The following is a 27,080-nucleotide window of genomic DNA, read 5'->3' on the forward strand; positions in this document are numbered from 1 at the left end:
ATGTGGTCTGTGGGTGAAACTTATGGTAAATGTACACTAGAGTAATATATCATAAAAGTAGGCATGCAATGGTCATCTCAAACAATTTATTGAAACAAAAGCCAATAGCAGTGATGGGTATACCTAGGGGTTTGTTTACACAGAGAGATTTAGCTGACAGATTTTTTTAGGTTAAATCCAGGAACAGACTATCAACAGGGAACAGGTCATAAAGGAAAGCCTGAGATTTCTCCTCTTCTTAAATCCATTTGTGGCTTTGGCTTCCTAAATCTGTCTGTGTAAACGCACCCTAAGGGTCCTATTTCACCTGACTATTATCGTTCAGATTATTGTTAAATTGTTCGAATCTAAACAATAATCGTTCGGTTGAAATGCAGTTAACGATTAATGACCGAACGAGAAATCGTTGATCGCTTTATAAGACCTGGACCTATTTTTATCGTTGCTTGTTCGCAAATCGTTCGCATTGAATAAGACATTGTTCTGTCGTTTGCAATAGATACGAATGCAATAGCGAAGAAAAAGCGATTGCAATTACGATCATAAGTAACGGTTATCGTTCCATGGAAATGAGTGAACGTTTTCAGGTCTTTCGCAATAGCGGTCGTTTGAGATCGTTAACGATTATGCATTAAGGCTGGGCAGTAATGGCTTAAATCAGTATCATGGTTAATCGTACACAGAGTTTATATATTCTTATTGAATACTTTGCTCTGTACAAAGTTTAATGTGCTGACAACAAAATCACACACAAATCATCAATGGAAATCACATTTATTAACCAATGGCGGCATGGATTGGGAGTCATACACAAAATTAAAGTGGAAAACAACACTACAGGCTGATCACTTTTCAGTTCCTATGCTTTCTAGCTGATGTTTTTGTCACTTTTGAATGTATGTGGTGCTTTCATACTCGTGGTAAGCATGAGACAGGCTCTTCTACCCACAGAAGTTGCTCAGGTACTGCAGGTCATTGAGGATGGCACATCAATGTGAGCTGTGTCTGTCAGCATAGTGTCCAGAAGCTGGAGGCCCTACCAGGAGACATGGAGGAGGCCGTAGGGGGGCAACAACCCAGCAGCAGGAGCCCTGCAAAATTACCTCCAGCAGGCCACAAATGTGCATTTGTCTGCACAAACAATTAGAAACAGACTCCATGAGGATGGTATGAGGGCCCAACGTCCACAGATGGGGGTTGTGCTCACAGATGCTAGGATGCTTGGCATTTCCCAGAGAACACTAGGATCAGCAGATTCTCCACTGGCACCCTGTGCTCTTCACAGATGAAAGCAGGTTCACATTGAGCACATGTGACAGTCTGGAGACGCTGCGGAGAGCAATCTGCTGCAACATCCTTCAGCATGACCGGTTTGGCAGTGGGTCAATAATGGTGTGGGGTGGCATTTCTTTTGAATGCTGCACAGCCCTTCATGTGCTCACCAGAGGTAGCCTGACTGCCAATAGGTACCGAGATGAGATCCTCAGACCCCTTGTGAGACCATATGCTGGTGCGGTTGGCCCTGGGTTCCTCCTAATGCAGGACAATGCTAGGCCTCATGTGGCTGGAGTGCGCCAGTGGTTCCTGCAAGATGAAGGCATTGAAGCTATGGACTGGCCTGTTCTTTAGACCTGAATCTGATTGAGCACATCTGAGACGTCATGTCTCACTCCATCCATCAACGTCACACCACAGACTGTCCAGGAGTTGTCGGCTGCTTTAGTCCAGGTCTGGGAGGAGATCCCTCAGAAGACCATCTGCCACCTCATCAGGAGCATGCCCAGGTGTTGTAGGGAGGTCATACAGGCACATGAGGCCACACACACAATATTGAGCATCATTTTGACTTTAAGGATATTACATCAAAGTTGGATCAGTCTGTCGTGTTTTTACACTTTACTTTTGTGTGTTTGACTCCAAATCCAGGCCTCCATTGGATAATAATTTTCCATTGATGATTTTTGTGTGATTATGTTGTGAGCACATTCAATTTTGTACAGAACAAAGTATTCAATAAGAATATTTCAGTCATTCAGATCTAGGATGTTATTTGAGTGTTCCCTTTATTTTTTGAGCAGTGTATAAAAAAAACATGCACAACTATATCTATAGCACCGTGCACAACCATCTATAAAGCAAACAAGTCTTACATTATGTCCTATCTGTACTCATCATATCATGTCTGTAAGTTAAGATGATGGAAACATTACACTGTATATACAGAGGGCTCTTCTATACATGATGCTGTGTATATAAACATATTGCGGTATATACAGGGGGCTCTCCTATACATGATGCTGTACACCAAGGCACCATCGCCTTTGTATTAGGATGTCAGCATTCGGTAGGTGGTAGTACCTGCTACTAATGTCTTCATCATAGCAGGTACTACTAGCTAGCCACTAAATGCTGCAACGCCGGCCGGGCCACGCACTGCCACAGTCATCCTCAGGCTCCCCACCACCACAATAGTCACTGCCAGCATTGCAGAAGGGGACCGGTTCAGACTAACTAGGTGCGTGGGAGCAGGGGCCACAGCGTGGCACACAACCGACTGAAAGCCTCTGTGTGTGTGTGTGTGTGTGTGTGTGTGTGTGTGTGTGTGTGGCGCGGGGGGGGGGGGGGGGGGGATTACCCAAAAGCACAGTGGAGACAGAAGAAATACCGTCCTGGCAAAGTTGAATTTGGTTAACAGACACCAGAGACTGTATCAGTATTTTCACGGTATATCATCCAGCCCTAGGTATACCAACAAAAGTGTCGAGCTGTCATTATTGCTCAAGGGCACATGACAAGTTAACAACATTGTATCATGGCTGTTCACAAGTCAGCTTATTGTCTGCTGATGCATGGTATCCCACTCAAGCCCTTGTGGTTCTGGGGTACAGCAACTAATTTGTTTGTATGGGATTTATGTGTGGAGAAAGTGCAGGCCACTCCATCTTAGGTACCCCAGTCTCCAGAAGCCATTTCCTAATTATGCAACCTCAATGACCTGGAGCATTGTCCTCCATGAAGATGAAATTAGATCTGTGGTGCTTATGAAGGAACAATGACTGGATTAATGTGGTTCAAGTAGTATGAGCTTGTCATTGTACCATTCAGAAAATGAAGAGCTCCCAAAGTACAGTAAGCTCCAACACCTCTAACTACTGCTTCCAGCAATGCTGGACCCTGCTTGGGACTCAGTTTTTAGCTGTCAATCAAGCAGAAAGGAGTCCTTGCTGAAAAGAAAAGCCTGATTCTTTATACCAGAGCATAAGAACATTTTTGTGTATTCTGGAAGCACAGCTGGGTATATGAAACATACCATGTCTCTTTGCCCTAACAGCATCAGCAGTTTAGACTATGAAGAGCAGTTGACAAGTTTACTTTAAGCCTAATCACATGAAAAAGCTTAGTTAATTTAGACAATATTGCAGAAGCCGCTATCAATAGGGCTCTAATTATGGAAGCAAAGCAGCACAATAAAGCTGGAATTGTGGAGACACAACCTTAGGACCCTATTAGATAATAAATGATTGCAAACAACCTGAAGTCATTTACCATAATACACAGAACAAGCTATTAGTTATCATGAATACAATAGCTCGTATACTCTAGTATGAGTATGTGAACAAATATAACAAATTAACAATATGCACATACACTGAAAGATTTGCGAACAATTAACGATTTTATGGTCAGCACAAAAGATGTGATCAACAACGATCAAGATGTAGTAATCAACTAATAATTTGCGCTATAATCTTTCCATGCAGTAGGGTCCTTTTACATGTAATGGTATTCAGCCGATCAGCAAGATCAGCACTCACTTTTACAGTGCCTTTACAAGACAAGATGAATCATGCGGCCATTAACCTTCATTATCAGCTGCACATCTGTTTACACAGATGTGAGGCAATAATAAATTTGACTGGTGCACAGAAGATCCAAATCAGCTGGTGAGTGGGCATTAGATATTCAGAACAAATCCAATTGCATCACACCTCAAGTCCTTCAGAAGTGGTTTATATCACAAGGTGAAGTGCATCCAACATGGAGCTACGCCTCGGTCTCCTCCCAAGACTATTTTCCACTTTAAGGGTGCCTTCACACGTACCGTATCCGCAACGGATTTTTACGCTGCGATTTTCATTCCACTGGGGATATGTAAGCCGGCCCCTTTAACCCCCCACAGCCAGGAGCATACATTACCTGCTCGGTGCCGCGGCTGCAGTTAGGCTCCTGGCTCCCTATCAGCCAATCAGTGCTGCCGTGCACTGATTGGCTGATGGGGAGCTTCACACAGCTGTGGCGCTGAGCAGGTAATGTATGCTTCGGGCCGGGGATGCAGGGGGTTAAAGGGACCGGGTCACATACCGGCAGCGGAATGAAAATTCTGCTGCGTGTATGTGACCCATTCAGTTTCACACTACCAGGATCCGCAGTGTGAAATCCGCTGCAGATGCGGTACGTGTGAAGCTACCCTAAAAATGGTCTCAGGAGGAGACTTAAACATAGCTCCATGTTAGGTGCACTACACCTTGTGAAATAAACCACTTCTGAAGGACTTGAGGTATGATGTGACTATCTCTGGATATTATGTGACTATCTCTGGATATTAAAGGTGGGGCTAGTGTATGAAGGTCTTATCTTGCTGGCACCCAATCCAATTTTGATGCCTTTATTGCCCACAGCAACCAACAACAATGCAGCTTTCATTTAAAAAAGTGTTGGTGAAAAATTAAAGCTGCACTGGACTAAGCAGAATTTTCACCATCAGACGTCTGCTGATCTGAATAGCTTGAATCTATTGCCAAACAAAAAAAAGGCAATAAAATACATCAATGCAAATTCTTTTTTTATCAGACATAATTAGAGAACCAGATATTTAGCTGCTGCCATTTTCTGACATTCTAAACTAATTTATAATATGAAATGTGGAGTCAGTTTTGTAAGAAATGTGCTAAATCTGGCTTTTAAATAAAACATTCACATTGTTATTGAATACAATGCTTGCTGAATATTTCCTTCTGTAAGTGATGAAAAGCCTAATGTTACCATTTTACTACAGCAAAGTAGTTGGTACTAATCACAGTACATGAGGAATTCATGAAGTAGGAATCTAGACATTTGGTTAACCAACTCAATAGCCCTGCATATCATACTGCTTGGTGAAAGCCCCTTAAAAAATAAAATCCAAAAAAATATATTCTGTTGATGTCCTATATACACATATAGTTTATCCAAGACAAACCTTTAAAAAGACTCAAGATAAATTTATTTTGCACATAAGAAGCTCACACAGATGTACTCCAGAAAAGGAAATCACTAACAATACATTGTGCCTTTTAAAAATAAACCTTGTCACAGCATAGTAAAATATGTATGTCATTTATTAAGAAATATATTAAATTAAAGGTATCCTCTACAGATAGCAGCTCCACATTTGCAAGCGGTCCTAACTCTCTTCTTAGCTGGACTTAACTCTATAGAGTCTGTGCTGAGGTCTCCGGAACCTAACATGAAAAGACAAACAGTAAGAGAAATTAATCACATTTTGCAAGTCTCCTTTGTTCAATTTTAAAGTACAAATCCACCGACTAATGGTATAATGGTATGTTTACACAGACAGATTATTGAAGCCAAAGTCAGGAATGGACTTGAAAGGAGGATAAATCTTAATATTCCCTTTATGACCTGTACCCTGTTTATAGTCTGTTGCTGGCTTTGGCTTCAATAATCTGTCAGATAAATCTTGTCTGTGTAAACACACCATTAGACAGAAAGCTTTTAGTTGTCCAGGCATGATGGGAATTGTAGTTTTGCAACACCAAATATTCCCCATCCCTGGACTAAGATATGCTGTGGATACCTGTTATACCAGGTTCACATATATCATGCAGTTTGGCATACTTTTACCACTGATGCCACAAAAATGCATCAGTCGTTATCAGGCGTCCTATTCTTAATAATGGATAATTAATAGATCAGTTTTCAAATAGTGTGTAGATGACCACATTGAAATCCATGGATCTATTTTTTGTCTGTAAATCAAAATCCAGATTTACGGACTGGAAAAACTGATAGTTCGATGGGGCTTAAAGGGAACCAATCACCTCAAAAATGCATATACAGCTTTTTAAATGTGCTGTTAGAGCAGACAGCACACTTTCCATACATGTTTCTATATACTCCCTGCCTCCCCCGTGTAATCCATAAAGTAACTTTCTAAAACTGGCGCCCGGTATGCAAATTACATCAGGTAGTCACCTGGGCGGTGTTCGGCTAGATGGTAGTCACAGTCAGTCCGGGTCCCCTGGGCGTCCTTCGGCGGTAATCACGCCCCTCTGGACATGATTCAAATCACCTAGTAGCTCTGACATCACTCGGGAGCGCGGCGTGCACGACGTTGCCGCGCCTACGTTCTTACGCCGCCGCGCATGCGCAGTACAGCCGCTCCCATTCTGGCTGTACTGCGCCTGTGCAAAATAGCCTCGAACTCCGGCTCACACTGAGTTTGAGGCTATTCTACACAGGCGCAGTACAGCCTGAATGGAATCGGCTGTTCTGCGCATGCGCGGCGTAAAAACATAGGTGCGCAAACGTGGTGTACGGCGCGCTCCCGAGTGACGTCGGAGCTACTGAGTGATTTGAATTGATTTGCGTGATTACCGCCGAAGAACGCCCAGGGGACCCGGACTGACTGTGACTACCATCTAGCCGAACACCGCCCAGGTGATTACCTGATGTAATTTTCATACCGGGCGCCAGTTTTATAAAGTTACTTTATGGATTACACGGGGGAGGCAGGGAGTATATAGAAACATGTATGGAAAGAGTGCTGTGTGCTCTAACAAGCACATTTAAAAAGCTGTATATGCATTTTGGAGGTGATTGGTTCCCTTTTAGTGTTAAGATGTGTGTGAATGAATGTAGTGTAAGACAATAATTGTTAATACGCTCTAATGATCTAAGCCAATGGCACATAGCACATAAATGACTGTGCTCAGAGCTTGTGTCCGTTTTAGTAATGTATATCTGTTTAGACAACTTTTTTTGAGGCAGAAATACAGCCATATTTTGATAATTCCAGCCGTAAATAGCATGGATGTAATTAAAATATGGCAGCATTTTTGCCTCAAAAAAGTTGTGTGAACATAGCCTAAATTGTTCTTTGCTTCCCATAGCAACCAATCACAGGTCAGCTCTCATTTTACCAGAGCAATGTGAGAAATGAAAGCTGAGCTGTGACTGATTGCTATAGGCAACTATAAAAAAAAACTACTTACTATAGTACAGTGTGTAAACCAAAAGCAAAAAGGTGCAGTTTAGGCAAGTTCAGTACACCAGCCATTCAAACAATAAAAGGGATAGAGGCACATGAAACTGACTACATAAACACAAAGTACTTTTACTATATCACATGTACTAGTGTATATTTATCTCCTATTGGTAGTGAATAAAGATGCTCATACCTTTCATTTGGTAATCAAATGTAAGCTCCTCTCCAGCTTTTATCTGCCTTGTTGAAAATAATGCAATTCGAGGAAGACGCACATCCAGATTATCTATAAATACGTTGAATACCTGAAGATTGGGATCACACTAAAATGCAAGCAAAGTAAAAGACACGTAAGGCCTATGTTTAACATGTTTTATACATTACAATTACATAATTAGTTTGTATAAAACTATACATAGATGTGTAAAAGGGAGACCAGCATGTGAGTAGATGGAGGAAGGGGAATGTGGCGTGTTAAAAGAAGAAAAAAAAAAAAAAAAAAAAACAATAGTTAAAGTTGACACTATTCTTCTAAAACTATGCCCCACCTAGTGCATAATGACTTCCTCACGCCTGTTACCGCCGTTCTCCCAGAGTTATTGCTGTTTCCCTTTTCTCTGTCTGAGGTCAGCACATGCACTGCACACTCAGTCTGCAGTGCATGCTCCCAAACAAAAAACAATGGCTGGCTCTGGGAGAATAGTGGTGAAAGGTGTGAGAAAAATGTATATGCACCAGGTGGGGGCATATATTTAGAATAATACAGCTATTCCTCCAGTTCTCACATACATTATGCAGAGACTTTTTTTCTTTGCTTAGTGTCACTTCCTAGTGGCACCAGCCTATACCCACTGTCTGTGTCCCCCAATGACACGAGCGAGAAATAAGCTCCTGCTGAGCATACCCCATTGTAGCAGGTTCTCTCTCATGGGAACAAAGAATCGGACATGGTAAAATCAAACATTGGGCGAGTTGCCCCACATTTAATGTCTATGGCCACTATTACACTGGAATAATGACAGCAAGGTATGACTCTGGACAACATCTTCATTTGCACTACATTTATTAATGAATTCTTAATATTACATTTCCACTTACACTATGGTTTACAAAGTGTGAGACGTTTCCATACCGAGCAGCATCAACAGTAAACTCATCCGATTCATAGTCCAGGTCAAAGAGGTAAGTGATTCCTGTATTATCATACTGTTGTCCTCTTCTCTCAGCCTCTTCACTTGTTATTACCTGAAAGAAATGACAGGTTATTTGTGTGCAATTTCTTTAACAGCATCACCATCCTAAATTGCAAAAGACTAAGGCCCTGTTCACACTACGGAACACCTGTCAAATCCCGCCTGCTCGCTCTTTCAGTGGGAGGTTTTGCGCGCCTCTCTGCTCAAAGAATTGATATGTCAATTCATTGAGCGGAAAGGAGCGGAGGCGCCTGAGGCCTCCTATTGAAAGAGATAGCAGGCGGGATTTGTCAGGGGTTCCGAGTGGAATCTCTACACCATTTCCGTAGTGTGAAAGAGCCCTAAGAGATTGAAATAAAAATAAAGAAAATAAATGTCAAAGCTGCAGAAGTTACTACAAGCCATATCTACTGTACATACCTGCAAGATTTCTTGAAGCTAGGGTTATTAAAAGTCTTTACAGTGTGTGTAAAATGTACAAGCGTTCAGCTTTATTTAAAAAATAAAATAAAATATTATTCAACACAAAATAACACCTTTAGGGTGCCTTCACACATACCTTAGTGCAGTGGATTTCACACTGCGAGTTTATCGCAATGGAATCTGCTGCAATAATGATTACTATGTAACTCAATGGCAACGTATTTCCGCAGGAGCGTATTATGTGCCTTTATTTGTACCATGTGGATTTTGTGTGGGAAATCCACTGCGATGCGGTACATGTGAAGGCACCCTTAAAGGGGTTTCTGGCCAAAAATGACTGGTGACCTATCCTGAGGACAGGTAATAAGCTTCTTAGCGGGGCTATGGTAGCTGATTCTATGTTGTGAAAAGGGCCAAAAGCAGTTGTCTCTGTTCATTGTGCAGTGGCTAAGCCTGGTCTCTGCAGCTCAGCTCCTATTAATGAAAACAGTGTACCAGATGATTCGCCAATTTTAAACCATATCTGTGATTGCAAGGGCTTTTCAACATTCACCTACAGATGCTGAAGGAAGTTTGGGTTGCTGTGGAAAACTGATTAAAATCAGCTGGTGTCAGAAGATTATACATACTTATTACTTCTAGCAAGTAGCAAATCCCCATAGAAAACTTCTGCTTTGGGCAGTTCTCTTTACAGGCAGAGGTGGCAGCAGGGAACACTGTGTCAGACTGGAAAGCAAACTCCTTCCTGCAGGACATACAGCAGCTAAGCACTGGGTGATTTGATTTTTACTACAGGAGGAGTTATGCTTACCTCCGTGCAATCTGATCAGCAATCTTTCAATAGAGTCTGCCTCAAGCAGACTCCATGGGAAGATCGCAGATACTACTTATTAATGCTATGCAATTGTAATAGTCCCCCAGGGGGACTTACAAAAAAAAACAGTTAATATGACATAGCCCTTCCCCCAATAAAAGTTTAAAGTGACTCTGTAGCCACAATCTGACCCCCCAAACCGCTTGTACAGTCACATAGCTGATTTTAATCCAAGATCTGTCATTGGGTCCGTTTGGCAGGTGATGCAGTTATTCTCCTAAAAAACAACTTTTAAACTTGCAGCGTAGTCAAATTGGCATGGCCTAGAGTGTCTGTGTCCTAGGCTTGTGACACCCCTCTGTCCCTCCTCCCTGCCCTTTTCATCCTTAAGAATGGCCCCAGGCAGGATTTCTCTTAAACATCACCTGTCTAAACACTGCACATGGACTGGATAGTTAAGGCACCTGTGCAGTGTTCAGACAAGTGGTGATTAGGAGAAATTGTTCTAGGGCCATTCCTAACGATGAAGAGGGTGGGGAGAAGGGACAGACCTACGGCACAGACACTCTAGGCCACGCCAATTTGACACAACTTTTTTAGGACATTAACTGCATCACCTGCCGAACGGACCCCAGGACAGATCTTGGATTAAAAGTCGCTATACGGTACAGTACAAGCAGTTTGCTATATTGTAGCATGTATAATTGTCAGATCTAGTAAAATAGAACATTATTATTCATAAAGTTCAATAAGTGTTCAATAAGTGTTCCTTGCTTGGTCCATGCAATGAATATGCTTAATGAACCCACTTCTATATTAATTTTCTATGGGCAGGACTGGACATAAATCTTTCTGTGGGCCTTCATGCATTTGACAACTAGGTGCTATCTGGTGTGAATGCAGTGCTATTACAGATGGCAGAGGAGAGAGACAGTGAGACAGAATGTCTCGTACATCTACCTCGACAGCAAAAGTTATAATTTAAGGAGAGTAATAACCTTTTTTGTGCAAAGGGAGAACATATGGCTGTAAATAAATATTTGGACCTCTAATCACGCTTGGTCATATACCAGTAATGTTATGCTACATCTTATGTAAGAGGTGACAATTCCTGCTCTTCTAGTAACATGATGCCAATATTTGCTTTACTTTGCAAACACTGCATAAAGAAGTCTAAAAACTCCCTCCCTTCATAGACTGAAGATGAGAAACATCCTGCTATTTACACTTATTCTGTAATAGTTTCATACAAAAGAACATACTGTCAATTTCTTCTGTACCTATTATGATTATTGTGCGAAAAATTATATCTTTTGAATTTAAATGATAATCTGTTCGTGTAAATGCAGGCAATGATCGAAAAATTGTTTATGTGCCATTGATCGCATCTTAAGCTGAACCTAAAATCATTGTTAATCATTTGCTGTAATTCCACATCTGTTCACTTATCGTTCAGTGTAATTCCACATCATTTATTTGCTGGGATCAGATGCAGTAAACATCGTACTAACAATCATAACTAATGACTATCGTTCTATGTAATATGATGATTGATTTCAGATAGCTGTCATTTGCTTTGTCTAATAGGATGCCAAGGCTGAACTGACTGCACTGTATGACTGGGAGGAGAGAAAACGCTGTAGCAAAGTGTAGCATTTTATAAAATTCTGTTGATTCACAGCTAACATCTGGCAATGGCATTTTTGCTAGTTAGCCAGTGTGATGCCAGCCTGGACTGGGTCTGTGCCCTGCAAGTGTGACACTTGGCAAAACTGTACAGTAGTGAACTTCTATGAGCGTATGTGCACACTAAGGAATTGATAGGAGAGAGAACTCTAGTGGCAAGTACTATAGGATGACTATTTAACACCTTCCTGTCACAGCCAATTTTTGTTTTTTGCACTTCATGTTTAAACAGCCATTGTGCTTTTATTCTTTCACCTACAGACCCTTAGGCCTTTTTTGCAACACCAACTGTACTTTGTAGCGAGACTCATTTTTCCAGAAAATAAAATATGTGGCACAACTAAAAATAAAATTGGGATGTGAAATTGGAAGGGAAAAAAAAATTCCTTCAAATTTCAGGTGGGTTTCATGTTTAAGCTGTTCGCCATATGGTAAAATTGACATGTTATTAGTTATTCAAGTCAGTACAATTTTTTTTCTACCCAACATCTAGAAAATACATAAATGTGCTTTAACTATTCTAATCTGACTCGTTATCATCTTTTAGTTTACAGGGGAGGGGGGCTAATATTTTGTGCCATAATCTGTAGTAGTTTTTTTTTTATCTATACCACACTTGCATATATGTGACCTTTTGACCAGTTTTAAAAAAAATTCTTTGTGAGGTGACAAAAGGGATTTTTGCATTGATCCGCAGAATCTGCACACCATTGCTATTGCAATCCCCCACCTCAGGCAGCCCGGAAGGCCTTAGAGGCCCCAGCGGACCACCAAAGACAGGTAATATAGACCATTTAAAGCTAAGCCATCTCCCCCAATTGCTGGTATTGTCTATTTGATGAACGTAAGTCCTTCCTGTTTATGTCTTTTTAAATGTTTCTGGTGCCTTGGATAGAGTATAAATTTATATTTTAGTCTGCAGCAATCAATGAGGCATCACACTGTTTTAGACAAGCAATGAATAGAAGAAATCCAGAGGGCATTCCTAATATCAAGCACGGTAGGAAAGAAAAGAGAGGCGTTGCAGGCGTAGGGCACAGACGCTCTAGGTCATGCCGCTGACTCGGCTGCTGCAGATTGAAAGATTGTTTTTTACCCTAACCAAGGCACTCACTGCCTTTTCTGACTTGCTTTAGCAGACAGTCTTTATTGTAAGTTTATGGAGACTGTCTCCTTCAGCAGTATGGAAAAGACAAGCTGGGGACTGTGTGATTGATTGTGGAGCAGGACTGTTAGTTTAGTAAAGCGACTCTGTACCCACAATCTGTTCCTCCCAAACCACTTGTACCTTCGGATAGCTGCTTTTAATCCAAGATCTGTCCTGCGGTCCGTTCAGCAGGTGATGCATTTATTGTCCTAAAAAACAACTTGCAGCCCTCAGTCAAATTGGCGTGGCCTACAATATCTGGGTCCTAACTTTGCACCACCCCACCCTACTCATCATTAGGAATGGCCCTAGAACATTTTCTTCTGTCTGAACATTGCACAGGTGCTTTAACGATCCAGACCATGTGCCGTGCTGACACAGGTGATGAATAGTAGAAAATCTGCCTGGAGCATTGCTAATGATGAGGAGGGCGGGGAGGAGGGACAGAGAGGTTGTACCAGCCTAATGCATACACAATCTAGGCCACGGCCGTTTGGCACACGGCTGCAAGTTTAAAAGTTGTTTTTTTAGGACAATAACTGCATCACCTGCCTAACGGACAGATCTTTGAGTAAAAACAGCTATCTGAAGGTACAATTGTGGATACAACAGAGTCGCTTTAACTCCTTACATCATGTTGTCCCTAAGGGGGTACAGAATGGGCCCTTTCTGTACCATACCGCTCCTGACTGCTATCACCAGTCAGGGACTGTAGCTATTAGTCAGATTAGCCTGTGACAGCTAATAGAGATGAGCGAACCTTGAGCATGCTCGAGTCGATCCGAACCCAAACTTTCAGCATTTAATTAGCGGTGGCTGCTGAACTTGGATAAAGCCTAGAGATGAGCGAACCGGGTTCGGGTTCGAGTCGTTCCGAACCTGAACGATCGGCATTTGATTAGCGGGGGCTGCTGAACTTGGATAAAGCTCTAAGGTTGTTTGGAAAACATGGATACAGCCAATGACTATATCCATGCTTTCCACATAGCCTTAGGGCTTTATCCAACTTCAGCAGCCAACGCTAATCAAATGCCGAAAGTTCGGGTTCGGATCAACTCGAGCATGCTCCAGGTTTGCTCATTTCTAATAAAGCCCTAAGGCTATGTGGAAATCATGGATATAGTCATCGGCTGTATCCATGTTTTCCAGACAACCTTAGAGCTTTATCCAAGTTCAGCAGCTTCAGCTAATCAAATACCGAACGTTCGGGTTTGGATCGACTCGAACCCGGTTCGCTCATCTCTACTAATTAACCATTTAAATGCCACAGTTAAAACTGACAGTTGCATTTAAATGCTGTAAGGGTATGTTAGGTCGGCTCATTTGCTGCAATGAAAAGATTAATCAGTGCAATTAAATGATGCCTTCACATTGAGTTACTGGATGTATGAACGCAGCCTTTAAAAAAAAAAGAAAGAAAAAAGAAAAAGCTAGCTATCTCCAATGGTTAAGTGGCAGATTAGGTTCTCACGATGCAATCATGAGAACCCAATCTGTTATACTTACCGGGAAGGGCCTCAGCAACGTAATACTTGACCCGGCTCGCGAAAGATGTCATCATAGCTTTATAGACATTAGTAAGTTTTTTGAGAGGCAAGAAAGCAGGTATTACTATACTTCTAACCATTCATTCCAGCCTATTAAAAGTGCTGTTTAACAGAATATACCAACCCTACTGACGCATAAAAATAATAAAGGGTTAAAGTGGATTGCATTTCATACCTCTCCAACATATTCCATGACAAAGCTGTGCTTCTTGATTTTCTGGAGTGTTTTAACCCCCCAGCCACGTCCATTTTGTGTCCTAAAGATGCACAAAGAGTAAGGAGGCCCTTTCTGTACCACACGATTTGGACAATCCGGATCACATTTACATCTTGAGTTGCATTCATAAATAGGCCGTCCAGGTTGGATCTTTATCTGTCCATGTTCATTGTAAGCAAAACCAACCCCTGCCTCAGTAGGGCAACATTTACCGGTAAAGCAATCCATACATTCACAGCCAACAATAGCTTCGCCTAAAGTGTTTACTCCAGGGGAAGCTTTATAGTCATTTATATAATAGAAGTCTCTTGGGGGACCCTCAAGATCCACATCATTTTCTACGTACAGCATTCCATTGTGGCATTTTTTCCTATTCAGCTCTTCTTCCCATCTTTTGAGTGCAATTCGCTGTTTAGCCTTTTTGACTACATAGTCAGCAACAGAACGATCAAGTGACTTAATGCTGTTTTTAAGCAAACTTTCTTTACCAGGCTTAAGTTCAGATACATACTTGTAAAGGTCACTGTAAAACTGCTTCAAAAGCACTGAACATTTCAGGTTTTGTTTAGGTTCCCATGTATTATGTGACTCTGGCCATCCTTTCCATTTCACAAGGAAATATTCATTACCCTGTAAAAACAAAGATGATGATTAATCCTTTTATTAACGTACTTGTCCAATGTGTAGCATGTATTTATTGAATCGTACACTGACATAGTCATCATAACAGGCATAGTGCTATACGTAGCCCTAGTGTCCTTAGTGGTTTTACATTTAATCAGCTGAAGCTGTCCAGTCTTAGGCCTGGTTCACATGCCAATTTTGCTGTCTGTTTAAAGGGGTTATCCAGCGCTACAAAAACATGGCCACTTTTCCCCCTCTCTTGTCTCCAGTTCAGGTGTGGTTTGTAATTAAGCTCAATTTACTTCAATGGAACTGAACTGTTTTAAACCCCACCCAATTTGGAGACAAGAGAGGGGGAAAAGTGGCCATGTTTTTGTAGCGCTGGATAACCCATTTAATGTATCAGTTCTATGGAGAAAAAAATATACATATTTCCATTGACTTACATAAAAAAAGTTGTTTTTTTTCTACATTTTGTAGTGTACACAAAACTGTGCTTGACCATGTTTTTCTGTATGTTTTGCAAAACGGATACAGTGAGATGGATTGCAAAAACGGGATGTGAACCTAGCCTTAGCCTCACTGAGCACGGAACCTGGAGACTATGTAGGAGAGCATCAATGGCTTTTTTTTTTTTTTTTTTAGTTAAACCACGGGTTGGGGAACCTTCTGACCTCCAGCTGTTGCAAAACTACATTTACCATTATGCTTGGACAGCCAAAGGCTGGGATGGTTCCCCATCCCTGAGTTAACAGCTGCACTATATCTTAGGTTTTACAATGCTATGGCACAGTGGAATGTACTATCGCAGCAAATTTCACTGCAAAACAGCAGCCTCAAATCCTCTGCAATGCGGTATGCATGAAATTACCTTTATAGATTTTAGAGAGGAAAAAGAAATGCAAAAAAATTTAATTTCCAGGGTCCTTAAAGGGGTAGTGCGGCGGTAAACAATTATTCACAGAACAACAATATTCTATGTCTGTGAATGGCCCCCTTCCCCGTGTCCCACCACCCCCACCCGTGTACCCGGAAGTGTGGTGCGCTATACATACCTGTTACGTGCTGACTCGTCTCCGATCTTCAGTCAGCGATGGCGTCCTGAGTGCCGGCCGCCCTCTGCCGCGTCATTGGCTGCTCAGCCGCGATTGGCTGAGCATAACTGTGCTCAGCCAATCGCGGCTGAGCATCTGATGACGCTGAAGAGGGCGGCCGGCACTCAGGACGGACGGAGGGATTCGGCCTGGCCGTCCGAAGACGGCATCGCTGACTGAAGATCGGAGACGAGTCGGCACGTGACAGGTATATATAGCACACCACACTTCCGGGTACACGGGTGGGGGTGGTGGGACACGGGGAATGGGGCCATTCACAGACATAACATACATTACAAAGTTGTATAATTGTGTTATTCTGTGAATAATTGTTTACTGCCGCACTACCCCTTTAAGGGGATATACACATATTGGACAACTGCATTTTTGTTAGAGGGCTAAGTAGACCATGGGTTGAGACCTGTAAGGAGACATAGGAAGTAGTATCTCATTAACATTCCACAGTACCAAAGGGATAATGAAGAATAAGAGTTTACTCAAATCAACTGTCTGTTTGGACATATATGTATGGGATCTAGGAATCTGCTTGTACTCGCTTTCTGCTCTGGCTATAGTTTTTTTTCCCCAATCAAATTTTTTTTAAACAAAATAATATACAACATAATGCAGAGCATGTCAATACAAAAATAAAAAAAAAGTCACACAGGACCTTACAAAAACATATATCCATACATAATGCTCTCAAGAAACAAACATATTTTATAACAGATGACTGCTAAAAAGAGCTATTGCACAGTTAAAGGGGTTGTCTAGCAAAAATCTTTTTCTTTTAAATCAACTGATATCAGAAAGTTATATAGATTTGTAATTTACTTCTATTAAAAAATCTCAAGTCTTCCCATACTTACTAGCTGCTGTATGTCATGCAGGAAATGTTTTATTTTCAGTCTGACCCAGTGCTCTCTGCTGACATCTCTGGCCAAGACAGGAACTCTTGTCTTTGTTTTCTATGAATTACCATAGAAAACCTCTCTTGCTCTGGGCAGTTCCTGTCTCGGCCAGAGATGTCAGCAGAGAGCAATGTGTCAGACTGAAAATAAAACAACATTTCCTACAGGACATACAGTAGGTAATAAGTATGGGAAGACTTGACTTTTTTTAATAAAAGTGAATTACAAATCTATATAACTTTCTGCCACCAGTTGATTTGAAAGAAAAGATTTTCGCTAGACAACCCCTTTAAGTTAGAAAGTCTGGCAACCTTCAAATATTCACAGAACAGGTTTCTCCCCACTTCCATGGGTGCTGGCTATGTTACCTTTTCTATTTTGTGGTCGCAGATATATTCCACTTCATAATTGTTTAGATTCTTCCGAGTAATCCCAAGACATTTGCAGATGAGCGACTCTTTCCGGCATAATTCTTGAAGTGTTTCATTGGAGGCAAGACATGGCACACACCAAGCTGTGAATTAAAAGTTTATAGTGAAACTGTGCTTTATAGAAACATGCATGCAACCGTAGCTAAAATGTAGATTTGCATGTTATATTACAAATGCTGGATTGTTTGTGCAGTCCCACAGTTAAAGGGGAACTCCAGATAAGAAAAACTTGTTTTCTATTAAAAGTACATTAAAGATTCGTCTATACAATGTATTACCATATCTGTACAGTTCTGCCACACTGGTAGCTGATAGAAATCCAGTAAATCCTTCTGCTCTCCCCCCTTAGGAGACAAATCTTCCATGCCTCTGTCTCACATTGTGTGTGTTTGCTGAGATCAGGCTGATGATGCAGACAGGGGGCAGGGTGTGATCTCCCAGGAGGCTTGGCTGGATCCCCCAATCCCCTGAGTGATTCACCATCTCTCACCGGCCAGAAGCAGGTGTTGCACTAATTTCTCTGATTGTGCAGAAGTGTGCAGTGAAATTAGGGCTGTGTTCACACATGTTGGAGTGTCATTGCAGTACTGCTGCGTATTCGCAAAAATGATGCAGTAACACAAGTAAATGCTCAACGGCAGAGAGAATCAGAGCCTTATTGTGGGGCTCAACTTCAAAGATAAAAGATGCTTGATCATAATATGTGCGTGGAAATAGAGATTCCAATATGATTCTTTATTCCAATATGTGCGTTACAGGTAGAGAATACAGCGTGCTTTGTGGTGTTACAGGTAGAGAATACAGCGTGCTGTGTGGTGTTACAGGTAGAGAATACACTGTGCTGTGTTACAGGTAGAGAATACAGCGTGCTTTGTGGTGTTACAGGTAGAGAATACAGCGTGCTGTGTGGTGTTACAGGTAGAGAATACACTGTGCTGTGTTACAGGTAGAGAATACAGCTTGCTGTGTGGTGTTACAGGTAGAGAATACAGCTTGCTGTGTGGTGTTACAGGTAGAGAATACAGCGTGCTTTGTGGTGTTACAGGTAGAGAATACAGCGTGCTGTGTGGTGTTACAGGTAGAGAATACACTGTGCTGTGTTACAGGTAGAGAATACAGCGTGCTTTGTGGTGTTACAGGTAGAGAATACAGCGTGCTGTGTGGTGTTACAGGTAGAGAATACACTGTGCTGTGTTACAGGTAGAGAATACAGCTTGCTGTGTGGTGTTACAGGTAGAGAATACAGCTTGCTGTGTGGTGTTACAGGTAGAGAATACAGCGTGCTGTGTGGTGTTACAGGTAGAGAATACAGCGTGCTGTGTGGTGTTACAGGTAGAGAATACAGCGTGCTGTGTGGTGTTACAGGTAGAGAATACAGCGTGCTGTGTGGTGTTACAGGTAGAAAATACAGCGTGCTGTGTGGTGTTACAGGTAGAAAATACAGCGTGCTGTGTGGTGTTACAGGTAGAAAATACAGCGTGCTGTGTGGTGTTACAGGTAGAAAATACAGCGTGCTGTGTGGTGTTACAGGTAGAAAATACAGCGTGCTGTGTGGTGTTACAGGTAGAAAATACAGCGTGCTGTGTGGTGTTACAGGTAGAAAATACAGCGTGCTGTGTGGTGTTACAGGTAGAAAATACAGCGTGCTGTGTGGTGTTACAGGTAGAAAATACAGCGTGCTGTGTGGTGTTACAGGTAGAAAATACAGCGTGCTGTGTGGTGTTACAGGTAGAAAATACAGCGTGCTGTGTGGTGTTACAGGTAGAAAATACAGCGTGCTGTGTGGTGTTACAGGTAGAAAATACAGCGTGCTGTGTGGTGTTACAGGTAGAAAATACAGCGTGCTGTGTGGTGTTACAGGTAGAAAATACAGCGTGCTGTGTGGTGTTACAGGTAGAAAATACAGCGTGCTGTGTGGTGTTACAGGTAGAAAATACAGCGTGCTGTGTGGTGTTACAGGTAGAAAATACAGCGTGCTGTGTGGTGTTACAGGTAGAAAATACAGCGTGCTGTGTGGTGTTACAGGTAGAAAATACAGCGTGCTGTGTGGTGTTACAGGTAGAAAATACAGCGTGCTGTGTGGTGTTACAGGTAGAAAATACAGCGTGCTGTGTGGTGTTACAGGTAGAAAATACAGCGTGCTGTGTGGTGTTACAGGTAGAAAATACAGCGTGCTGTGTGGTGTTACAGGTAGAAAATACAGCGTGCTGTGTGGTGTTACAGGTAGAAAATACAGCGTGCTGTGTGGTGTTACAGGTAGAAAATACAGCGTGCTGTGTGGTGTTACAGGTAGAAAATACAGCGTGCTGTGTGGTGTTACAGGTAGAAAATACAGCGTGCTGTGTGGTGTTACAGGTAGAAAATACAGCGTGCTGTGTGGTGTTACAGGTAGAAAATACAGCGTGCTGTGTGGTGTTACAGGTAGAAAATACAGCGTGCTGTGTGGTGTTACAGGTAGAAAATACAGCGTGCTGTGTGGTGTTACAGGTAGAAAATACAGCGTGCTGTGTGGTGTTACAGGTAGAAAATACAGCGTGCTGTGTGGTGTTACAGGTAGAAAATACAGCGTGCTGTGTGGTGTTACAGGTAGAAAATACAGCGTGCTGTGTGGTGTTACAGGTAGAAAATACAGCGTGCTGTGTGGTGTTACAGGTAGAAAATACAGCGTGCTGTGTGGTGTTACAGGTAGAAAATACAGCGTGCTGTGTGGTGTTACAGGTAGAAAATACAGCGTGCTGTGTGGTGTTACAGGTAGAAAATACAGCGTGCTGTGTGGTGTTACAGGTAGAAAATACAGCGTGCTGTGTGGTGTTACAGGTAGAGAATACAGTACTGTGTGGTGTTACAGGTAGAGAATACAGCGTGCTGTGTGATGTTACAGATAGAGAATACAGCGTGTTGTGTGCTGTTACAGGTAGAAAATACAGCGTGCTGTGTGGTGTTACAGGTAGATAATACAGTGTGCTGTGTGGTGTTACAGGTAGAGAATACAGTACTGTGTGGTGTTACAGGTAGAGAATACAGTGTGCTGTGTGGTGTTACAGGTAGAGAATACAGTGTGCTGTGTGGTGTTACAGGTAGAGAATACAGTGTGCTGTGTGGTGTTACAGGTAGAGAATACAGTACTGTGTGGTGTTACAGGTAGAGAATACAGTGTGCTGTGTGGTGTTACAGGTAGAGAATACAGCGTGCTGTGTGGTGTTACAGGTAGGGATGCACGATGCACGATAGTATCGATATTTCGGGCAAAAAAATGATTCAATACCAGGATTTCCTGGTATCGATACTTCATGTTACGCTGCATAATAGTGCAGTGCATAAAGTACAGTGCAGAGAACACGACCGGCGGCTATCTGAGCGCCGGCCGTGTTCTCTGTATGCCTCTCCCTGCCCCCTGCAGTCACCTCCGCTGCACGGCTCTCCCTCCGCTCCCAGCGGCGCCATTTTCAAATAGCCGGCACTTGTGTAGATGCGGCTGTCACACTGACAGCAGCATCTAACCACTCCGTATGCAGCAGGGGTGGCTACTGTGTGTAGCAGACCCCCGCTGCCGGTGTCTCTCTGATAAGAGTCCGGCTCGGCCAGACTCTTATCAGGGAAATGATTTATGCAGCGGAGCCGGAGCTGCACAGAGGTCTGGGGGCTGGGGAGAGAAGACTGAGAGCGGGAGGTCCCGGAGAGGAGGACGGAGGAGGCGGGTGGATGTGCAGCACATGTGAGGATAGAGCCGGCTGGCAGGTGGGGGAGGTGGCTGGGGCTGTGAGGAGCAGACATCAGTGATGTGGGGGGTGACAAGGGGGGGGGGGGGGGGGGGGGGGGGGGGTCGGCCTTGCTCTGGCTATAGTCTGTGTGCGATCCTGTGTGACCTCCTCTTCCTCAGCAATTTTGGTGATTGGTGCAGATAGCAGCTGTGTGGGCAGTCAAGCTATCTGATGCAGCAGAGCTGTCCTAGTGATAGCTGACGCAGCAGAGCTGTCCTAGTGATAGCTGACGCAGCAGAGCTGTCCTAGTGATAGCTGACGCAGCAGAGCTGTCCTAGTGATAGCTGACGCAGCAGAGCTGTCCTAGTGATAGCTGACGCAGCAGAGCTGTCCTAGTGATAGCTGACGCAGCAGAGCTGTCCTAGTGATAGCTGACGCAGCAGAGCTGTCCTAGTGATAGCTGACGCAGCAGAGCTGTCCTAGTGATAGCTGACGCAGCAGAGCTGTCCTAGTGATAGCTGACGCAGCAGAGCTGTCCTAGTGATAGCTGACGCAGCAGAGCTGTCCTAGTGATAGCTGACGCAGCAGAGCTGTCCTAGTGATAGCTGACGCAGCAGAGCTGTCCTAGTGATAGCTGACGCAGCAGAGCTGTCCTAGTGATAGCTGACGCAGCAGAGCTGTCCTAGTGATAGCTGACGCAGCAGAGCTGTCCTAGTGATAGCTGACGCAGCAGAGCTGTCCTAGTGATAGCTGACGCAGCAGAGCTGTCCTAGTGATAGCTGACGCAGCAGAGCTGTCCTAGTGATAGCTGACGCAGCAGAGCTGTCCTAGTGATAGCTGACGCAGCAGAGCTGTCTTAGTGATAGCTGACGCAGCAGAGCTGTCTTAGTGATAGCTGACGCAGCAGAGCTGTCTTAGTGATAGCTGACGCAGCAGAGCTGTCTTAGTGATAGCTGACGCAGCAGAGCTGTCTTAGTGATAGCTGACGCAGCAGAGCTGTCTTAGTGATAGCTGACGCAGCAGAGCTGTCTTAGTGATAGCTGACGCAGCAGAGCTGTCTTAGTGATAGCTGACGCAGCAGAGCTGTCTTAGTGATAGCTGACGCAGCAGAGCTGTCTTAGTGATAGCTGACGCAGCAGAGCTGTCTTAGTGATAGCTGACGCAGCAGAGCTGTCTTAGTGATAGCTGACGCAGCAGAGCTGTCTTAGTGATAGCTGACGCAGCAGAGCTGTCTTAGTGATAGCTGACGCAGCAGAGCTGTCTTAGTGATAGCTGACGCAGCAGAGCTGTCTTAGTGATAGCTGACGCAGCAGAGCTGTCTTAGTGATAGCTGACGCAGCAGAGCTGTCTTAGTGATAGCTGACGCAGCAGAGCTGTCTTAGTGATAGCTGACGCAGCAGAGCTGTCTTAGTGATAGCTGACGCAGCAGAGCTGTCTTAGTGATAGCTGACGCAGCAGAGCTGTCTTAGTGATAGCTGACGCAGCAGAGCTGTCTTAGTGATAGCTGACGCAGCAGAGCTGTCTTAGTGATAGCTGACGCAGCAGAGCTGTCTTAGTGATAGCTGACGCAGCAGAGCTGTCTTAGTGATAGCTGACGCAGCAGAGCTGTCTTAGTGATAGCTGACGCAGCAGAGCTGTCTTAGTGATAGCTGACGCAGCAGAGCTGTCTTAGTGATAGCTGACGCAGCAGAGCTGTCTTAGTGATAGCTGACGCAGCAGAGCTGTCTTAGTGATAGCTGACGCAGCAGAGCTGTCTTAGTGATAGCTGACGCAGCAGAGCTGTCTTAGTGATAGCTGATGCAGCAGAGCTGTCTTAGTGATAGCTGATGCAGCAGAGCTGTCTTAGTGATAGCTGATGCAGCAGAGCTGTCTTAGTGATAGCTGATGCAGCAGAGCTGTCTTAGACAGATATCACTAACTTTATTTTAACACAATAAAATAAAAATAGTCCAAAAATTGGTATCACTGTAATAGTGCAGGGGTATTATATTTCTACCACTGTATTTTTTTTTATACTTTACTAAGTATCGAACTGGTATTGAGTATCAAAATAAAAAAGTTAGTATCGGTATTGAACTCAAAATTCTGGTATCGTGACATCACTAGTTACAGGTAGAGAATACAGTGTGCTGTGTGGTGTTACAGGTAGAGAATACAGTGTACTGTGTGGTGTTACAGTAAGAGAATACAGTGCTGTGTGGTGTTACAGGTAGAGAATACACTATGCTGTGTGGTGTTACAGGTAGAGAATACAGGGTGCTGTGTGGTGTAACAGGTAGAGAATACAGCGTGCTGTGTGGTGTTACAGGTAGAGAATACAGCGTGCTGTGTGGTGTTACAGATAGAGAATACAGTACTGTGTGGTGTTACAGGTAGAGAATACAGCGTGCTGTGTGGTGTTATCGGTAGAGAATACAGCGTGCTGTGTGGGTGGGACAACAATGAAATCATAAATTACTGCAAATAATTCAGTAACACAAAGAAACTGCAATGTGTGAACACAGCCTAGATGTTCTGCAATAGATTTGGGTGGGGAATACGCAGGGTGGAGGACTGTGATGAACAGCTGAGGGAAAGCATTGCATTCTGGAACCTGTAGTACTGTGCACAACTGCTCAACCAGGAAGTACAGAACACAAAACAGAACAAACCCCCCCCCCAAACAAATGGATTTTTGGTAGTTTCTAAACTGGAATAGATAGGTAAGTAATGCTTTATGCTTCTACATTTTTACACGGCCTTATCAGCCACACATCTTGTTAGGAAGAGGTGTCTCCAATAATGATTTTATGGACGCACAAAAGATCAAATCAGTGTATAAGCTGCTGATCTCTGGCACTTTTAGGGTCCATTTACACAGAAAGATTATCTGCCAAAGATTTGAAGCCAAAGCCAGGAACAGACTATAAACAGATCAGGTCATTAAGGAAAGCCAGAGATTTCTCCTCTTTTCCAATCAATTCTGTTTTTGGCATAAAGTCTGTCAGATAAAATTTCTGTGTAAATGGACCTTGAGGCTATGTTCACGCTGCGTATATTTCCGGCCGTAGTGTGAACCGCGAATATACGGCAGTATTTTTGAGTTTGCTGCGTACAATACAAAGTATACACTTACAGATGCACAATGCACACTACGTATGAGGCTACGCACGGATTGGATACGTTGGCGTGAAAAATGAACAAGACCTAAGGGTGCGTTTACACAGACAGATTTTAGAAGCCAAAGCCAGGAATGGATTTGAAAAGAGGAGAAATCCCAGTGTTTCCTTTATAACCCGTTCCCTGTTCATAGTCTGTGCCTGGCTTTGGCTTCAAAGATCTGTCAGATAAATCTGTCTGTGTAAACGCACCATAATGCTAAGTTTACACGGAGCGATTATCGGGCGAATTTTCGCGATAACAAACGATAATTGTACGTGTAAACGCGGCAAACGATCGAAAAATCGTTCATTTTGATCTTTTAACATGTTCATAAATAGTCGTTCGTAGTTCGCAAAAAATTCGCCGATCCTTCCGTGTAAACAGTCGTTGCGCAATAGTCCCACACTCCCCTGTGGCAATTTTTTCCTTTTGCCCAGATTTCAACATTAAAAAAAAACCTAATGGATAACCTTTCAAAGCAGCGCAGGCTGCTTAATACAGGACTGTCTAGTGTCAGTTTAGGACAACTATTGGTTGGCCTAAATTGTACCAGAGTTTGTGAAAAACCTGGTGCACTTTTGGCACACAGTTTCACATCTAAGGCCACAATCCCTTTCATTGGGGTCTAACTCCCTTTTTCAGAAACTACAGAGAAGTTCTCAAAATGCGTACATGCAGGTGCGTCTGAGATAGTAAATCTGCCCCAATGTGTCACCCTTTATGTTACAGATTCTGTGACTAATGGCCCTATTACACCAAGCATTTATCTGCAAAATTAGGTAGATATACCGCCCTGTGCAATAGAACAGGTGATCAGCCGACAAAAGAGCTAAAGAAATTCTTGCCAGGCCTAGACATAGTATTAAGGCCCTATTCCACCAACAGATATGACTACAGATTATCTACCAAAGATTTGAAGCCAAACCCAGGAGTGGATTTGAAAAGAGGAGAAATCCAGTCTTTCCTTTATGACCTGATCTCTGATTATAGTCTGTTCCTGGGTTTGGCTTCAAATCTTTGGCAGATAATCTGTCGTCAGATCTGTTGGTGGAATAGGGCCTTTAGACACTGCTATACAGCAAGCACAATGATATGGCCCTCTCTGTGTTCAGGCTGGCAGCACTGTGTAGGGCACATGTCTGCTGCAGGTTTAAAATAAGAACTTATTTTAAAACTGCTAGAGGATGCCGCCCTAGGGCTGCCAGGAAAACACGAACAAAGACTATGGCTGTATCCGTGTTTTCCAGGACTCTAGAGTGGCATCCAACTTCTACAGCCGAAGGGAATCTAATGAAGAGCGGCCGGGTTCAGAGAATGTTGCTGAACCTGAACAGTTTGACAGGACGGTCCACTCGGCCCTATTCCTGGACAGCAGTTAGTCAGATGTCCAATACACAGGGAGATGTGCTGCCAACAGAAGAGAATTCTTTTGACAGGTGAAAATTAAGTGATCAGCAAAGGAGCAAGCACTTGTCTGTTCATTGTCCTGATATCTGCCCGATGTGAGAGATAATTAGCCTGTGCAATCAGGTCTCCAGACTAGTCAGTCTAAAGTCCCCATTACACGGAGCGATTCAGAGGAGCAAGCGAGCGCCGACATGTCAGGTCAGCGCTCGCTTGCTCCCCATTCCCTGCTCACTGATGGTGCTATTACACACACCGACAGCAAGCGGGTAAGGGGGGGGGGGGGGGCCCTATTACACAGAGCCGTTAGTTGCCCAATTAGGGCGATAACACAACACTATTCCTGGACCGCACAGAGGCCACATCAGGAACAAGTGATGCCATGGGGGACACAGTCTAATACCAATATAAAATACAACCTTATAACAGAATAAAAGCTGTAAACAGGGCGGCCCAAGGAACACCTGGGATTACGAATACAAACCCCATGCAGAACATCACAATTCTGTCTAGCATGAAAGTATAAGGTGAGGTGCAGAGCTGCTGTTGATAGATCCACCCCCAGGCAGCCTGCAGAGCTGCTGTTGACAGATCCACCCCCAGGGCCCCTGTACACAGCTGGATGGAGAGTGCAGATCACGTGACTGGTTGCTATGGGTTACACTACTTGTTGGTCCCTGCAGGGAGCTGCTCAGCTGCTGCCCCTTCTCTCCTGGCCAGGCAGCCCCCGTGCAGCGCAGTGGCAGCTATGGGGAGGCAGCCGGCAGTACTCTGAAGCCTTTGCAGCCCTACCCGGTCCCAGTTGCCCCGGGGCAGCAATATAACCCCGCAGCACCCGGCGCTGTTACCGCTCAGCTGTATGCCGGAGATCCGTGCAGCCTGTGCCCGTACACTGGTCGCACACACCGGGACTCCTGCTCCTCAGCTGGAGGTGCTCGGTAACACAGCTAATTCTTCCTGCTCCCGGCCCGTGTGGAGAGCGGCGCTGCGGTATCTGCCTGCCGGCCGCCGGACACACGCTGCTCACGTCCCTCAGTTCGTATTCCGCGCCTCTATGTCATCACAGAAAGCAAACAGACGCAGCGCCAGACTCACCTCCACGCGTAGCAGCCATCTTGTCGCCCCGCCAATCACATCTCCTTGTCGTGACGTCACTACCCTCCGTCCTCCCCACATAGCCCGCCCACTCCAGCCAATCGCATAGCGCTAAGCTCCGGGCCGCCACACTCCACGCCCCATACGTCACCAGGGGGCGGTGCCACCAGCCGGAGCGGTTAACTTGAATGTAACCCGTTTGCCGCCAATGAAGTTTCGTCTGCTGGTGCTGTACACACGGGGCATTACTCTGTGTCACTCATGCGGCATACAGCCAACAGCGGCAGAGTATACTGGGGAGGCATTTACGGCTGCGTTTTCTGCATCCGCTTCTGTTAGCTAAATAATGGATAAGCGATATGGACCAAATGGGAATGATCGCGCC

At 43.9% G+C, this 27,080-nt stretch overlaps 1 protein-coding gene across 1 annotated transcript; it reads right to left on the bottom strand.

Annotated features, from left to right (window-relative positions):
- Window positions 1-5,260: 5,260 nt before the first annotated feature.
- Window positions 5,261-26,766, bottom strand: SUV39H2 (SUV39H2 histone lysine methyltransferase). The gene is made up of 6 exons (XM_069956163.1): window positions 26,696-26,766; window positions 17,292-17,437; window positions 14,253-14,924; window positions 8,366-8,512; window positions 7,461-7,590; window positions 5,261-5,501 (listed from the first exon to the last, which is right to left on the bottom strand). The coding sequence occupies exons 1-6, from the start codon at window positions 26,712-26,714 to the stop codon at window positions 5,398-5,400; spliced, it is 1,218 nt and encodes a 405-aa protein (XP_069812264.1). The 5' UTR covers window positions 26,715-26,766; the 3' UTR covers window positions 5,261-5,397.
- Between the last annotated feature and the right edge of the window lie 314 nt (window positions 26,767-27,080).

The sequence above is a fragment of the Dendropsophus ebraccatus genome, chromosome 1 (genome assembly GCF_027789765.1).
Source record: "Dendropsophus ebraccatus isolate aDenEbr1 chromosome 1, aDenEbr1.pat, whole genome shotgun sequence".
Lineage (NCBI taxonomy): Eukaryota > Metazoa > Chordata > Amphibia > Anura > Hylidae > Dendropsophus > Dendropsophus ebraccatus.